General features: G+C 44.8%; 1 protein-coding gene across 3 annotated transcripts in view; it reads left to right on the plus strand.

The window, feature by feature from the left end:
- The first annotated feature begins 7932 nt into the window (after positions 1-7932).
- PDGFD (platelet derived growth factor D) overlaps positions 7933-18339 on the plus strand; it is a 170886-nt gene continuing 160479 nt past the window's right edge. For 2 of the 3 annotated variants that reach the window (XM_032771098.2, XM_032771097.2), the window contains exon 1: positions 7933-8576. In XM_032771098.2, the coding sequence (XP_032626989.1) occupies positions 8453-8576 (124 nt within the window). In that variant the 5' untranslated portion in view covers positions 7933-8452. The remainder of the gene's footprint in view (positions 8577-18339) is intronic. The other variant, XM_032771096.1, reaches the window with a different exon arrangement.

Genomic DNA, 18339 nt, shown 5'->3' on the forward strand with positions numbered 1-18339 from the left:
ATTCCCCAAGAGAATAACCGACTTGAGCTGTGATATAGTCTTACCAAACCATGCATGTCTAACATCTGGATTTGCATTTTTTAATGACTAGTGCATACTGGAGACTAACCAAAAACCACAGAAAGACCTGTGTGTCCATGAATCCATTCTGCTCATTACTAATCCCAGTGACACTTCTGTCACTATTTAAATAAATAAAAGTGTTTTGGAGTAAAATCAGCAAGTTGCTGCTTCACATTCTTGGAAGGGGAAATGATCACATGGGATATCTTAAAACTAAGGCTGAAGTAGCCTATAAATGCAGTAGTCCAACATACATTAATAATGAATTCTACATATATGGGAAATAATGAGTTGCCAGTGATCATGCTAGGACTATCCAGGTCAGCAGAAGGGCAGTAGAGAAAAGGGACTCCTGTTAAAATAATCTACAGTTTGTCTGATTGTGAATAGTTAACTAAAAGGATTGAATCCCACACATTTAAGCCATAACTTCTTCCACTGAAAATATAAATTCCATCTGATCCCAGTTTATTTCTTCCCTTTCCTGTCTTTTAAACTGGTATTGATCCATGAGAGAAACTTCCCTCTTATCCCATGACTGATCATTCCTAATGCACTAGACCCTAGCGCCCTACCTAGACAAGTCACCAGACCTACTCGTGCTACTTGCACAGTGCAAAAGGAGCTTAAAATAGCCGCAGTTTGCCTCTGCTAAATTCATCCTGTGTAAAGGGAATTGCCACTGGTATAAAGCAGGAGGAGATTGCTCTCCTGCATCCTACACCAGCTTTGGTGCCTGACTCTGCTGCTTCGTTCACTGAAGCTGCATTGCCCAATGTAAAGAGTGGGGAAGGGGCAGGTCTAGGTGTGTCATGGAGGATGAGGGAGATGTTTAGGGTGGCTGAGCAAGGCTCTGCTATAAAAGCATAGAATTGTAGGGTCTGGAAGGGACCTCAAGAGGTGATCTGATCCATCCCCCTTACTAAGGCAGATTAAATTCACCTAGATCATCCCTGATAGGTGTTTGTCCAACCTGTACTTAGAAACCTCCAGTGACACAAACTTTCCTCAGTAACCTGCTATGGTTGATCTATGATGGGATCTTGGCCAGCATGGTAAGTTTAAGGATGCCCCCTGCAATTTTAACACATGCTGAGACTCAGTAAGCCATGATCACTCCTTGTCAGTCCTCCCCCTCTCTGCTGTGCCCAGGGTCTGAGAATTGAGTCCTTAATCTTTGTTTCTCAATTTTTCCATCTGTAAAATGAGGATAATAATACTGGTTTATTTATCTTCTTACAAAAATACCCAGCCCATGGCTCTCCTGCTTAGTATGAAGCTTGCAATTGCAATTTATTGGCCTTCTCATTTGTCAACTTGGGAAAGGCTACGGAAAAGACATCACAACAAACATTTAGGCCCATTGCCAGACCTGCAGAGCTATAAATGAGCATGCTCACTGGGCCAGCTGTGAGGGAGGGATTTTGAGTGGGGAAGAAAGAGGGTAATATGGCAGCAAGTAAGATGCCACATTTTCCATGTACAGTTTGTTTTAGAAAATTACATACTGCAGGTAATCTATTGCACAAGTAGTACAAAGCACTAGGTGTGTATAAATCCAGTTCCTCTCCCCTCAGTGGTTCATGACCTTAGACAGCAAGGTTATTGTGGTACATGTGATATGGAATTGCCCAGGGAAATCTAAGACTGAGAGAAATTAATCAACTTTGACAGGACCTATGGTCTAATGGATTAGAATTGGATTGGGTTTTAGTTCAGTTACTGATACTGATATGCTTTGTGACCATGGGCCTTTATCCTGCATTTCCCTATCTGTAAAATGGGACATTAACAAACATCTACCTAGCACGTAGGCATGAGGCTGTGAGGATTAATCCATTTTTGTAAAATGCTTTGAAAATGTAAAGTACATATTATGCGCTAAAGGAGAAGAGAACTAAGGCTTGGGTGAGAAGTATACAGGACCACAGAAGACTGTGTATGAGCTCTAATCCCTCCCAGAGAACCTGGACAGGTTGAGAGTTGTTACAGGCCTGGCTGGTAGAATCACCTATTGTTAAGACTGTTTGACATTTCCTGTTATATTACCCTGTTTTTAGTTTTTTATAACTTTGCCAAACCACTTGGGCTGGAATTTTCTATGCTGGGTGTCTGGCTCAGGTGGCTGTTTTTTTATTTATTTATAATTTCAGCCAAAACATCTGCAAGAATGAGGCTAGGGAAAAATACATTTTTTTGGCCATATTCAAAAATCCTTGAGACCTTTTTTTTGTACAGCTCTAGCACTCTTCTGTTTTGGAACAGGGACTTGAAATTTGGCAGGGGAGTAACCTTTGTGTCAGGGATGTGTCCTTTGCCACCCTTTGAAAATCTCCCCAAATCTGGCCAAGTTCTGAGCCTTTGAAAAATCACAGTTAGCACCAGCTCAGTGAAACTTCTTTGACTTTAAATGTTATATCTCCAAAGCGTCCATCATCTCTGAGCATCCATGAGCCTCTCACAGCTCCTAGAATAGATCAGACTGTGCATGTGCCATTCCAACAGAGCGAATGTGTTAAAAGAACATTATTAAGGTTGCAAACTCAAGCACTGAGAATTTTAGAAGTGCCATAATTAAAGTTTCCTATGCAACTTTAATTTGATCCTCTTGTCTTTATGCATTATGAGACCATCTTTAATTACATGATTACATGCTAGTTTTTCCACATGACCCCTGCTTCATTCAGTGCAAGGCCTATATTAGTTGTGGGAAGGGGTGGGCTTAGGGACACCTAAGACTAAAGGCCTGGCACCTCAATCAAGGGAAGGGACCACAAGGCCCAGAAACCAACTGAGTATTTGGGACAACAAATGTGAAAACAGGGATGGAAGTGAAGGTCAAAGGGTCAGTATTGGTACCAGATGGGAGCACCAAGCAGAGAACATCAGACCTCTGTGAATGAGTCCAAGGTGCCTGTGAAAGCTGCCCAGAGGAACTCTGCTTGGAGATGTGAGGCAACAAGGGACAGGAAATAGGTCCCACAATCACAGAGTATCTCCCCATCTTGGCCAGCGCCAGGAGGTGGTTGACGAGGAAGTCTCCACACTTTGTGGAGCCACCAATGGGGTGTGCAAAAATGAACAACTGAGGAGAAAAGGACCTCCAGAACCTCAGTAAGAGGTTTCGGAGGAGCCAAAAAGGGCTGCAGCCTGGTGCACTATAGGTAAGTGTGCATCAGGATTTCCCTTTTACTGCAGAATGGGCAAGGGTCAGGAAACTCTGTGAACACATCCACACTCAAGGTTCCGTGGAGCAGCCACCAACTGATATCCTTGGCAGGCTGTGGGACCTGGTTGGGGCAAAGGCTGGCCCACTTGGGTTTGCCACCCTCAAGAGGTGGCAAGAGATCCCACCACTAAGTATTGAGGCAGGACATGAGGGAGAGGAAGTGGATGGTATGGAGAACAAATGTGATGAGGCGCAGTTCAGAGATGGACTGGCTGGACTTGGGTTGTGCATTGCAGGACAGTTGACTTAGGTGGTGCGTTGGAGGTAGTTAGGGGCTCACGGTGCAGGGACCCACTTGAAAGAAGGAAGAGAAGCAGGGACAAGGCTGCCCTCACGTCCTGGAGCACACAATGGTCAATGCATGGTGTGGGTAACCATCTACAAAACCTCATGAGGAAATGAATAACTCTGTCTTGAGAGCAGGGTTTGAATAGTGTGCAGTAAATAAGGTCAGGAACAACATATTGAAAAATGAGGATAAAACAAAATATGCAATAGCTGCTCATTCAGTGAGGGTTATCCATCCTCTGCACTGAATGAGGCAGGGGTCCTGTGAAAATATAGTATGTGATCATGTAACTAAAAACTGTATCAAAATGCATATACACAAGGGGGCTGAACTAAGGTTGTGCCAGCAACCTTAATGCTAACATCTCCTAACTTTTGAATGCTGGACTTTGCAACCGTAATGTGTTTTTAACATAGTTTTTTTTTTTTGTGTGTGTGTGTGTATAATAAAAGATGAGAAATTTTTGTCAAAAGCATTTGCAGCAGATATGATTATTTTTAAAAAATGATAGAGAAGGTGTGTGCATTAGCAATGGAACTTTAAGATTCTGCTGGAGGGGATGATTTTGAGGTATACCAGGTTTGAAATGTTTAATTTCTTCAAGAAGCCAGAGGCTCAACTCTAGAAAGGGTTGGCTCAGTCCTTCATCATGAAGGTAAATACATTAAATTCCGAATAAAGAATCTTGTGACCTTCTCTTTGTGGTCATTAAAATGTCTGCAGTGATTTTTATAAGCAAACACGGGGCTTGATTTGTGTAAAATTACTCTCTTTCTCACTCTTGTGCAATATGCTGTTTGACTCTTACCCTTCAGTCCAGAGGCCAATACTGTTCAGCATTTAATTTAGAAAGTGCTTCAGTATGAAGGAGCTAGATAAATGAAAAATATTTTTACTGTACACTCTATTTAATGGGAACATAATCAATATGGCTGTCTTGTGGGGTGTCCCCAGCAGAACTGATTTAGCTAAATAGTGAAAGGTTATTAGCACACTATTCACATAAATTCTGCTTAAAGGGGAAGTATTTAACTAGTGCCAGTTTGTTAACTGATGTATAACAATGTGTTGTTGTGTTTGGAATGATGAACTCCATTCTACAGTATGGTCTAGTGCACGGGTGAGCAAACTTTTTGGCCTGAGGGCCAGATCGGGTTTAGTAAATTGTATGGAGGGCCAGTTAGGGGAGGGGGTCATGGCCTGGCCCCCACCTCCTGTCTGCCCCCCCCGACTCCTGCCCCATCCAACCCCCTCATTCTCTGACGCCCCCCCTGGGATCCCTGCCCCATCCACACAGCCTCGCTCCCTGTCCAGTGACCGGCAACAGACCCCCGCCGCCCCATCCAACCACTCCTCTCATTCCTGACAGCCCCCCGCGGACCCCTGCCCCATCAAACCACCCCTTCTCCCTGCCCCGACTGCCCCGTCACCCCAGCCAACCCCCCCTCCTTTCTGATGGCTCCCCATTCAACTATGTGTCCCCTCCGACTGCTCCAACCCCTATCCACATCCCCACCACCTGACCACCACCCTGAACAACCCTGCCCTCTATCCAACTCCCCCTGCTCCCTGTCCTCTTACCGTGCTGCCTGGAGCACCAGAGGGTGGCAGCAGCCGCATGGCGCCCGGCTCTGCAGCTGCGCTGCCCCAGGAGCTCACAGCCCTGCTGCCCAGAGCATTGCGCTGGCGGCAGAGCAAGTGAGCTGAGGCTGCGGGGGAGGGGTGAGAGCAAGGGAGGGGCCGGGGACTAGCCTCCCGGGCCAGGAGCTCGGGGGCCAGGCATGACAGTCCTGTGGGCTGGATGTGGCCTGCGCAGGACTGGCTTTAGTAATTTCACCACCCGAAGCACGGCGACACGCCGCGGGGGGCACTCTGCCGCCCGCCGGTCCCGCGGCTCCGGTGGACCTACTGCAGGAGTGCCTGAGGATGCTCCACCGGAGCCCCGGGACCAGCGGACCCTCCGCAGGCACGCCTGCGGCAGGTCCAACGGACCCCACTGCTGCCCTCCTGGCAACCAGCAGAGCACCCCCTGTGGCATGCCGCCCCAAGCACGCGCTTGGCGCGCTGGGGCCTGGAGCCGGCCCTGGGCCTGCGGGCCGTAATTTGCCCACCTCTGGTCTAGTGGATAGGAAACAGCAGTGGGAGACAGGAGACCTGGCCCTATTCCCAAATATGCTACTGATCTGCTGTGTGACTTTGGGCATGTCACTTCATCTCTCTGTGTCTCTGTTTGCCTTCTGTTTCCCTTCACATCCTCTGTCTGCCTTATCTATTTGTAAGCACTTTGCTGGTGGCTGTATCTTACTGTGTGTCTGTACAAGACAGCCTTCAGGCATTACAGTAATACAGTAATCCAAGTAATTGCAGCACAAAGTAGCATCTTCAACTCTGAGGCATCTGAAAGCTACAAATGAGATAATTTTAAAGCTAAAACCCTAGACAACATTCTCAGGTGCTCTGCTTTAAAGTTGATCTCAAAAACCCTGCACACCTGGCTGATTTTAAGTATTTATTTTAATTATTCTTGAAAAGAATTGACTTGTTACACCCTTGTCTTGGTTTGTGCATGACTTAAAAGGCAAGTCAATTCCGAACATTCTATTGTATGTATTGTACCGTAACTGACTGCATAAGATAATCTTGTTTTCTAATATGTGTTAATTGACAAATGCTTGATGATGATGAAGATGATGTAAACAGAGAGCTATTTCAAGGTATGAGCACCTGGGAGTGGAGTTTAAGAAGTTTTCAGCTTTATCTCTGTATTTTTATTGCTTGAGTTCTTGACTTAGCATCTTGTAAACTCTATGGCCTGAAGCCTATGAGAGAATAGAGGTAACTGAGTGAGCTCTCTAATGTCATTTGCTAGAGACCAAGGGGAGTTGACTGAGTGAGGCACTACCTCATTTAAATATCAACTGCTGGTAGTTTGTGGACATTGGGAGAAAATTTGATTAAGTTTTGTATTTGGGTCACTTAATTTTGAGCATACCCTGTTGGGAATACACCTGGGCAAAGCCTGGGCAATGACTGGGTATGGGGTCACTTGATTAAAAGTGATGTTTGCCAAGGTGGGATAAAAGGTCCTGGACAGAGCTAAGGGGCTTGGTGCTGGTAAAAGTGCTTTGGGTAGAAGGGACTCTGAGGGGTTTCTAAGACTACTGATTGTCTTCTATCAGTGTGCGCTGAGTAAAAAGCTCTAAGTGCTTTATGTGGCTAGACCACACCAGAGATTAATTGTCTAGCCAGTGGCAAACAAAGGTCAAAGACCAGCAGTAGTTCCAGTCATCTGAGCAGCAGGTAGAGCATCGCAGAAGTTGAGTCTAGCCATAACACCCAAAACAAAAAGGAAGGTAGATTCACCCACAGGATATAGCTTCCAGCAGGTGAGCAGCAGAGGACTTCACAGCAACCGTCTATGTCAGCCTAGCAACTCAGGTGAGGCCTCACTGTCAAAATCACTGTAGCAGGATAGGTGGTAGAGCCCCAGAACTTCCATTCTAGAAAGAGGAACCCAGATTTTCCTGGACTCCTGGAAACACAAGCTGTGAGTGAGAAAGTTGGCAACACACAAACTGAGAGTGGGAGGATGGGAGACAAAAGTGCATCAGCCATTCAGAGTCCTAATGTTTGGGACTGTGACTTATGCACCCCGAGATAAACAGTGGTGAAAGGTGTTAAATTGTAAATATTTGTCCCAGTTCAAACTGGTCTTTCCCTTTTCTCCACTCCCTTCTCCTAAAGTTCATTTGTTTAGACCTCTGTGCTTGCCAGTGGGTGCAGATTGGCCAGGCCATGTGATTACAGGTTGCCAGATTACTAGGTAGGGGTCTTGATACAAAAAAAGCGGAGGAGAATCCCTTAAAATAAGGGCCCTGCCCTTATCACTGCAGGTGCAGTAGCAAAGGGGCTACAGTCTACCATCCCAACCCTGCTCCACCTCAGGCAGGCTGCCATGGGCACTCAGAAGGTGGCCACCTAGCGCTGACCCCTCACCCCGGCACAGCGTGAGCGGCGCTCTGCGGCCACCAGGGGACGCTGGGGGGCTTCGAACCCTGCCCCATGCCCACAAGAGCGGGCGGGGGCAGCGTGGATGCCAGACGACGGCCCAGTGAGCCGCAGGCACCAGCTGGCTGGAGCCGCCACCCTGATCCCCTCAGGCGCCCCCTGGCCAGCGCCGCCTTCCTTCCTCGGCCACAGCTGGCCCCACCTCTCCACCCCCCGGCCTGGCCCGCCACGCTGCCTTTCCCCGGTCACTGCCACGCCCGTCCCCTTCCCTGCCCCCAAGGCCAGAGCCGCCTCCTTCCTCCCCCCGGAGGAGCCGCCGCCGCCGCCGCGTTCTTCCTCCCGAATGACACGGCAGGAGCCCGCTCCCTCCAGACATGCTGTGCGCTGTCCGCGCCTGCAGCGCTGCACTGGGGGCTGCCGCCGAGCCTGTGGGCACCAGCCACCGCTGAGCAGCAACTTCAGCAGGAACAGGCAGCCCCAGGGCTGGGGTCAGTGTGTATCTCCGGGCTTGGCTTGGCTCAGCCCGCCTGCTCGGAGTCCAACTGCGGCAGCGGCACCTTGTGATCTCCTGCCGAGTTAGGGGCACTTCTCCAGCCGCTGCTGCTGGCGCTGCCGGCGGGGTGTGGGCTTGCCTTGTCCTTCCCCCTGCCGTATCACCTGCCGAGCTCGGAAGGCAGCGATCCCCAGCAGAAAGTTCAGCAATGAAGGAAGTTTGGGGGCAGCTCGGAGAGTAGCTCAGGGCTTTTGACTCAGCATCCAAAACACCACCCCACAGCATAGGGGGAAAGAAGCGAGGGGGGCTTCCTTGGCGGAGGGAGCCGGGTTTCTTTGGGCAGATACGGTCCCCCTCACAGCGGATCCCAATGCAACTGTCCGTCCGCCTCCTTCTCTACGTTGTAGTCAGCGCAAACTTTTGCAGCCGTCAGGGCACCACTGCCCAGAGCGGATCTATAAAAGCCTTGCGATCCTCTAACCTCAGGCGAGATGGTAAGTGGCTCTCTTGTTTCTTATCACGAGTATTTATAGGACTAATACAAACCCAGTGGCGAAACTTAGACCCCCCCATCACCTGCCCCGCTCGCTTTCAGACGTGCACCTATTGGGAGCCCTCGTTTCTGTACGCTGTACCTAGTGCATTGCACTAGATAGCTTCCTAGGCGTTAATGTACGTTACTGAGCCTAACCCTATGCATAGCTTGGCTAGGTAGAGAGAACTACCATCTCTCCAGGTGGAGGTGCTGGACTAAGAGATGAGAGTTGTCCCATCTGCTCTTCCCCTTCTCCCCCATGCTGTTTGGGTGGGGTGCTCCCACTGCAGCATTATTTTGTAATCACCTGCAATTCCTCGTGTCCCCGGACGCCCAGGCACAACTGAGGGAAAGAAAAGAACTGCTGCAAACTTCTCAGTGTAACTTCAGGAGGCTTTCCAAGGGCTCACTGGCTCAGGGAACCTGCACTGTTAGTTTTGTATGTTGCACTCTCTGACTTGTCTCTAGATTGTAAAGTCTCAGGAGTAGGGCAAACTCTTCTTTGCTGCGCACAGCACCCAACGTATATTGGGTGCTGCTGAAGACAGACAACAATCATAGTCTGAGCTTTTGCTTATTTTTGTGCCAATGGCAGTAGCTGATTCAGTGACAATAAGGTACCTAAAGCTGACTGATGCTTCTTCAAAACCCCTGCCTTGGGGAGGTCTGATTTTTATAAACACTTTGATGAGAAGACTTGAATAGTTCGATGTTAAGATGTTCTTGTTGGATGGTTTGTTTATTTTTGAACCATGCGGCTGTACTAGTGGCTCCTGTTTAATAGACAATTCTGTGAGATTCCCACACTCAAGTTGTGTATGTCTGTGACTTTTTCCTTTAAGAGGGGGACAAGGAAGATAAGGGAGTGAGAATGCAACGAGCAGCAAATGAAACCCAAACCCTGAATACAAACTAGTGCTATTGCTCCTGCTTCAGGGGTTTCCAGCTGCAGACAGCTGTGGCACACCTCTCCACAGCTGCTATTTGCTGCTGGAATCCCTTAAGGCAGTAGCATCCCTAAAAGGTTTTGGGAACAGGTGGGGCTGTTTCAAGTGTCCCATTGTGGGACATTTCTTATGTAGTCTCCCCCTCCCACTTCCCCCGCCTGTTGTAATGGATTCCTTCAAATTAGTCGCTTTTTTAATGTGTCTCCAGCCCCAGGCACTCCTTACACATTCTTTTTCTAGAGGCCACTTGTGCAAAGGGGGAATGGTGGCAGCAGCTTTTTCCAGAAGTCTGTTCTTTACAACTCTTGGAAGATGTGCCCCGCCCTATATGTCTGCAGTATCATAGTGAGACACTTGTCTAACTAGCTGTACCTTCTTCTGGATCGTAAAGTGATCTGGTTGAAGGTAATAATGTACATCTATCAAGAAAAGCAGTTGCCCCTTCTGAATGTGCTCATGTGACACTTGAGTCATCTAGTGATGAATGTTCATAGGAGTGCGCCACTGAAGGGAATTTAGTGAACTCCTGTTTGTTCATAACAAGATATAATAACGGCAAAATCTCCTGGTTTGGGAAAGTTAGTTAGTTTCTTGACTGGGATGCCACAGTCTTTTGGATTGTTGCTGCTAATGTAGTTTTGAATATGAAGTCCTGCTTTTAAACATTCTATTCCAGCTTCTTGCTGATAAAAATCCAAGAATGCAAATAGACAGTTCTTTATTAAAAACAAAAAATAAGTGAATAGAAGTTAAGATGACAACCTCTTTCAGTTGGCTGAATTCTTTATAGGCCAGTCTTTAATATTCATTTTCTAATTTATCCAAGATCATGCTTTTTTATATGTTAGTTTTTATTTTTTGTTGTGTCTTGAAGTGAAGTGAAGTTTTAGTTAATTTGGGGAAATATTTAGTTTAGGCCTCTTCTGTAGAGCTAGGAAAATGGGTCCTGAAGGAGGAAAAAACATATAAGTGAAACTATTTCTATGCCTGAAATCTAATGCACTCATTCACATGTCCTTTTATTAAAAATGATGTGTTTATAATAAATATACACACCCAATGATTTCACTGTTGAACACTTTATTAAGCTTCATATTCTTTTTGTCTGCTCATTTCTCATCTTAAAAAGTATAGAATGGCCAACTAGCACTGAACCGTGCTAAGAAGGCAGCTCACTTATCCAACTCACACCCGAGACAGCGTCTTCAGGGGAACTCCCTGAAATAATTTACCTAAAACCTCTTAAAATAATCCTCTTTTCACATGGACAATAGGTGGAGTTCAGTGACTGATGATATAAAGCTAGTGTTTTCGCATGCTTATGATCAGCTTGAGAATAGATCATTTTTCCCAAGTGGAAAAACCCTGTATAGGTTGGCACTGCCATTGTGTCTCATCTTGGGAATTTCCAAGGGAAAAAAAAATAGTATGTGTTAAATGATTAGGAAATTACTTTCCTGTCAATTTGGATAACTTGTCTTGAAGATTAAGCTTGATACATTTAAGGCTGGCTCCCTTGAAGTCAATGAGTCTATTAATTGACTTCAGTGACAGTGGAGTGGACTCTTTTTTGAAAGCACTGAATGTATATGAAATTGCATGTTTACCATTGTACCCTACTGGGCAGCCCTGAGCAGGCGCAGGGGCAGGGTGAGGAGAGAGAGAAAGGGGGGGCACAAGGAATCTCTCTCAACCTTGTGCACACACACAAAAGCCAGACACAATTGCAGACTGCTCCTCATTGGTACTCCTGCAGGTGTTAGCTACATAAATAGTGGTAAGAAGGGAATGGCCAGTAGCGTTGTCCATAGAGGGGGAGTTCACGCTGTGTCTTTTACAGAGTGTAACTGCAACTGTGCACCGCTGTATTCTGGGAAGCTCCAGGATGTGCTGTTCTTCCACAAGGCACAATGCATGCTGGTGCTGCTGCTGCTGGGGTGGGGCAGCTGTGTGCCTCCCTAAAGCATGCAAGTGACTAATAGGCCAGATTGTACTCAAATGTTTATCAACAGAATCATTGCTTGAGCTTGTAGACTAAGGCCTGTTTATGAAGCCAAAGGACGTGAGTTACATTCCAAATGGATGCAATTAGCTGACAAGGATGGTGGCTGTCTGTAGGTTGCTATAGGTTACTACAGATACATTCGTGTGCTGTTTTATTTTTTAACTCGTTTTGGTCTGAAGTGGTGCTATTACTGATGGGTGGCTTGCACAGCTGAATTGAAGGTGGGCAGTATTTATTTTTCTCTGCAAATAATTTCATCTGTGATAGCTATGAAGCATATGGTTACATGGATGTTAAAAATGTTGCAATGCTGGTTTTCAAAATACACCACGCAGACAAAACCTAAGGCAATATAATGCCCAGGGTAGACCATTGTGATTTTGATGTTGTAGACTGAGAGATATCTACACAGGAATCCAGGTCTTTTGATGTGTGAAAAAATCCAGATTGTAGGTTGCCAGACCACTGTCAACCTGTGCTTTTATTTAAAAACAAACAAACAAACATCCTTTGGATTATAGTTGTCAGTGACCTCAAGCAGAATGAACTAGTGATATTGAAAGTGCATAGTTATAATATGGAGACTGAGTGTATCTTTTGACCAAGGCAAACCTCTTTGGTGCAGTGCAAGATTCCAGAGTGTCTTCTTTTAGCCTGAAAGAAGTCGGCATGTGTGTAAATTGGGTTTAACTAATTCTGAGGTGAATTTGGACAAAAACCAGTAGATGAAGGGCAGCGCTTAACATTTTTGGAAGTTGAATGACTATCAATCCAAACCAGACAGTGCTTCCTGCTGAGGATGTTGAGAATGTAAATGACCTATTTAAAGTCTACATCCTTGTGACTCTTTGTCCTCTTGAAAGGACAGGTGTTGATGACTCAGCTGCCCAGTTTAGCAAAAATCATGTTTATTTATTTAATTTAAAAAATACAATAGTTTGGGGTTGCCTACAGTAGTTATTATGCACCTGGTCATATTTATTTAACATGTTAGTAGACTCTTCATAGACAATCCATTGAAGATAGAGATTTACCCATGGTGGGTTTTCAGAACGGGGCCATTACCTTCTTTGCTTCAATTTCCCCATCTGTAGTGTACGGATATTACCACCCTCCTAGCACAAGTGTAGTGTGCTTTTTGTAAAGGGATTTAAAGATGAAATGTGCTAAATAATAATACTTAACACCTATTTATGACTTTGTTATGTATATGTTTAGCAACTGTAGGTTGCTTGCTCCGAGATTGTTTCTATTTCTCTGGACTTAGGGTGACCAGCCATCCTGAAGGAGGAGGGTGGGGGAGGGAGAGAGAGGAAGAGAAGACAGTCCCAAAATGCAGAGCTCAAGTCCTGGTCCCAAGCTGAACGACTCCAGGACTGCATTTGTCCTGGCTTCCCTGCAGCGCTGCTCTGTTCCTGCCCGAAGTTGCGCCAGCCTCTTCCGGGTGGGGTGGGCTGAGGTGGACCTTAACTCCCTCTCACCATGAGGGCCTGCCTCTCCTCCTCTTCCCTTGAGGCCCCGCCCCCTAGCCAGCCATTACCTGTAATGATAATAAAACATTGGACTCAAGTATAACTTGTTTGTCAGTTGCTGGTGTCTCTACCTAAATAATTAACTGTTTGGGCTAAAGAACAGAGGAAATTACAGGGAAATCATAACTCTGACTCAGCAGCAATCAATATGATGGAGTTCTTCAAAGGAGCCTGCAAATGTGTTTTCTCAAATAGATTTATAGCACATAGTGGAAAGACATTTCCACTGGAGACTTTCCAGATGGTGTCTGAATTACAGTACTTCTAACTGTTGAAACATATTGAATGATATTATTGGTAATAACCTTAAAAACTGACTTTGAAAACCTGTTCATTGTTTTTTTAAGTTCATAGAAATTGAACTTCATTGTTTTTAAATTCTGAAATGATGGCTTTTTTAGCCCAAATCCTGCCCTGGGAGAGTATTTTGTAAGTGACTTGTGAAGAGATGTAAATGGGAAAATCATAGGGGATTATTAAGGCCCTGATCCTGAAAAGGCATTCGTGTACTTATGTTTCAGCATGTAAGAACCTAGTGAGCCAGCTCTGCTATGGATCTATGACAATGAATCTATGAAAACATACACTAGCAGAGAATCTGGTCCACTGAAACTAATTGCATGTTTGAAATTGAGCCTGTGTATAAATGTTTGCAGCATCAGTGCCTGCATTTTTATATTCTATAGCATGTAAATGAGGCAGGAGGGAAGTGGGAAGAGATAGAATAAGTGTTATGGTGATTTACAAAAAATAGTATTGAAGTTAGAAGAAAACTTCAGTTCTGTGTTTTCAGAGAGCAGCAAAAGGTTGTAAAAACATTTTTGAAAACTCCAGTTGAAAAGTGAATTGTATGACAAATATTTGTTTTGAACTACTCAAAGCAGTTGTCATTCTGTTTGCATGGTTATATGCTCTTGTTGGCACTGGAACTTAAGGTATTTGAGTTGAAAGTAACATTTCTTTTTAAAGCAGTTGCTTGACAACTTTCCAGGTTGCAAGTTGCTAAAATGGAGACTGCACTTTGATGTTTAAAACATTATTTTGTGAAAAAATATATAATATTTCTTTAAATAAGAAGTAATTTACAGTAAAAGAGAGTCCAAGACAAGTAATATTGCAATAAAATAATACACAGATTCAAGACATTGTATTGCTGGCCCATTTTTACCAGGCCAAACATAAACCTTACCTGAAAGGAACAAATCTGCAAAAATACATATTACTTATAGTAAAAAGTCTCTTCAGGGATTGGATTTTCATTTCACTAATAATATATGAAAGGTGCAGTAGAGTATTTATCATGCTGTTGAATTTTCATATTTATGGTGGAATTAGCTATACAAAAATGCATTATACATAACTGTAGCAAACCAGAGTACAAGGAAATTCCCATTCATAACAGATGAAATTGCTGATACTTAGATGTAAATTCTTCCGTGGATGCACCCCTATCTCCATATTTTTCTGTAGAGTACATTTTGCTGTAGGTGAGACTCTAAGCAAAGGTCCCGCATGAGCCTTGTCAAGGCCTATACACCATTTAAATCTTAAGTAGGACTTCAGAGGTGCTCTAGCTCTGTGCTGTACCTCTGTAAAGCCAGGAATCTCACACCTTATGTGGTGGTGTTTTTTTTAAAAGTAACATTTTGGCATAGAAACAAGTTAAAGTTGATCAGTTAAACTGCATCACACAAAGATCTAACTACTTAAAAATCTAGCAGAGTGTAAATAAGAGCTTTATTTCCCCCATGTTGTGTTTTCCCCCATGTGAATTTTCCAAGGAAGAGACATTGCTCAGATACTCTTGCCTTTTCCTGATGAAGCTCTTTGGGCTGAAATGTTGGAATGGCTTTTTGTTATGAATCAATCTCCTGTTTATAAAGCAAGAGAAATGTCCTGTTTACAGTGACAGAGTGAATATGCTTTCTTTGGGAGCATGGTTTGGCTCTAGTATTTTGGTAGAGAATAAATCCTGCCTGATTTCAAGCTTCCTATGGCATTTGAGTGCTCAATGTTTGGTTTCATTCCTTATTTTTGATCTTTGTCCCACATTGCAAGCAGGGCCGCCCAGAGCGGGGGCAAGTGGGGCAATTTGCCCCAGGCCCCGGGCCCTGCAGGGGCCCCGTGAGCACTGGCCGGGCGGTGGTCCGAGTCTTCGGCCAGCATTTCGGCGGTGAGGGGCCCTTCGGTGCTGCCGAAGACTCGGAGTGACTGAAGGGCCCCCCGCTGCCGAAATGCTGCCAAAGACCCAGACCGCCGCTGGGTGAGTACAAGCGCCGCAGCTTCCTCGCTTTGCTCCAGGGCTCCTGAATCCTCTGGGCGGCCCTGATTGCAAGGGCCAACATCAAACAGTTTTATTAGTGTCACTGCATTAAGCTGGGCAGAGAGTCCTGCATGCTTGGAATAGCGCAGGAGGGCACACTTTGCGTTCTGAATAGACTTCTGCTAATGCATTTCAACCCTGCTGTTCCTAGTCATTATGATGTTGAACTGTACAAAACTGTTGATCAAATGCTAACTCCATTAAAAGCTTAAAAAACAACAGCCTTCACCTTGCAGGATCTGTCTCAAAGTAACATACAATAAAAGAAAAGGTTCGTGAGTTCTGTGGAGCGGTTGGGAAGGTCTGACTCTAGGTGAATGTTAGAATATTCAAATTACAGTTACATTTAATTAGTGATTGCACAGTTTAGCACTGGTAGCCATGAACAAAGAATGCAAATATTTGCAAAAATGGAGAACATTGAGGGTTCAAAGTGCCCCATTGGTCTTCTGCCTCCAGCGACAATCTGAATGTGTGCCATCCACAGGATATCTTACAGGGCCCTAGGGAAGCTAGAGCACAGTACGTTTCCAAACCAGACCTTAAGGAAACCTGTGTTTTTGATATGTCCACATCTGTTTGCTTTTTATTTTAAAGAGACATGGAGTGGATTATGAGTGATTCTTTTGTTCCTGAATCAATGGCAGGAAGTTTCTCTCAGTGTTCTTGAATTTCCAGTAGTTGCATTTGTTTTTTTCTAATCTGATGTGGCCTACCATAAAATTGAGACTAAGGTATGGAGCCGTTCAGGTTCCCACTGTGAACCCAGATTAGTTATGTAGTCAGGATGTAAATACATATTCATAATTATGAATAGCGGGAATAGTGTGATATTTGTGAATAGTGTGATATTTGTGCCCTTAGTGTACAACAAAAAATTCTCTTGAAAATTACCTGCTCAGGCACACCTGCTATGGAACTGTTGTAGGCAAACAACAAATAAGTTATGTTAGCACAGCTGATTGGGCAGATGATGATGCCTTTAGATTTGTAGCTGCTCTCTGTGGAAGCAGACATCTTTCACACAGCTGCTTAATCATGACGTCTCAGTAGGGATGATCATTGTTAGGAATGATTTCACTGTCTTCTAAGCATGTCAGAAAAAAGGTTTAAAAAATTATCACAGAAACCCAGGGAGAACTTGCTGCATTCAACACCTATGAATGAGCACAAAGTTTCTGCAGTTGTCTCATTTCTTGCACTGGCCCGGAATTTCTGTCTATGTCACAGTGTTAATAAATTGAGTGGAACCCATATGTCCTGCAAGCAGCCAAGCAGTTATTATCTAGCAGCAGTACCTCATCTCTTGCTCAGGGATGCTCTGTAACTCTATCTCCCACCTTCCAGAACCTTGTGAATGATGTTTTGCCAGCTGTACAGTGGGGTGAGTCAGGTCCCTGCAGCAATCTGACAGACAGCTATGCAGAAACTATAAATGTCTGCACAGTGCTTCAGCTGCATTCCCAGCTGATAACTGTAGCTGTAAGACTGGAGAAAAACCAAGGCCATTAGGGCAGAGAACTGCTCCAAAGACAGTCTGAGGGATGAAGAGGACAAAGAGTATCCTTCCCCCTCCCTATGTCCATCAAGTCGCCCTCCCTAGTAGAAATAAGTGATGTGTAGAGTGGCAGTCCACTATCCCCCAAGGTTACAAAAACCCGTCTGGTCTCAGCTCAGAGGAGCACAAGGGTTGCTGGTGGAGATGGGGCAGAGCTGTATTGGGAGGGGTAAAGTATGAAAAAGAGCCATCTCTCAGCATATATCCTGATACAGTTTTGCACGGTAAATGAATCCCTTGGTTTCTAGACGTCTGTCTGAAAGTTGATTTCTTTTTGGTGGTGGGTAGAATTAAAATGGCAAAAGAAACCAGCGAAAGCTGCCATCCTGGTGCCTGTTCCTTTGCATGTGTCTGGAGTCTGTTTGTATCTCATAGTGTAAAGAAATTCAAGATGGCAGCAAGGAACACATCACGTTGCCTTAAGTAGACTGGATTAGATTTATAGGCTTTTAAATAAATACTTAAAGAGATTTTGTAAGAATTTCAATTGCGTTTCCTTTCACCTACCTACCAGGATCTCAGTCAGTATTTTCCCCACAAGCTTTAGTGTAACAAATGGAGCTCCTGACATTTCGTTTTTGAAATGTCAACAACTCTCATAGGAGAAGTATAGAACTCTGAATGCAGGTCTTGTCAGGTAAATTACCTTTCAGATTACTTAAAAAGCTGATGATCAGAATATTGGCTGTGTAAAAAGTGTTGCCTTATTTCTCATGAACTGAGAGAGAGAGAAATGTGTCATACGTGTTTACTGTGCTTTTGCAGTGGAGTAGTTTAAAAATCAAGAATAAATTATTGTTTGGAAAACATAACTTTTTAGCGTTTTATTTTCAAAAAGTTGCCACTGGCCGGTTGGCCAAACCAGAACAATAGCACCAAGCAACTATCCAGTTTTCCTCTAATGGCAGTGGCTGTGCTTCCACAGCCCAATAGCAACTGCTTCTGTTTTTCTTACATTTCACTGGGGTGGGAGTTAACCCATTTCCTTTCTTTGTTCCTGATCATTATCATTTTTTAACTGGGCTGAATATGTTTTATGACCTAAAACAAAGTCTGGGCTCAGTATTGCTATTTTCAAGGACAAACTATCATGAACGCTGCAATGTTATCCCCTTTCCTTATTACTCTGATGGTTTTTATGTCACTTTAAAAATCCTGTTGGTCTCAATTGAAATGGAAAGTCAGGTGCCTGCCTCTGAATATCAAAATCTAGGCAACTCTGTAGTTGATTGTGGCCGAAGAGCATAGGCGGCGGGTTATATGGGCTCGAGGTGCCCGGGCTCCAGGAATATTCAGGGCAGGGTGACCTGCTCCAGCAATATTTGGAGCTGGGTCTCTCCCCCGGCCCTGCCTGGAT

The sequence above is a fragment of the Chelonoidis abingdonii genome, chromosome 1 (assembly GCF_003597395.2).
Source record: "Chelonoidis abingdonii isolate Lonesome George chromosome 1, CheloAbing_2.0, whole genome shotgun sequence".
NCBI lineage: Eukaryota > Metazoa > Chordata > Testudines > Testudinidae > Chelonoidis > Chelonoidis abingdonii.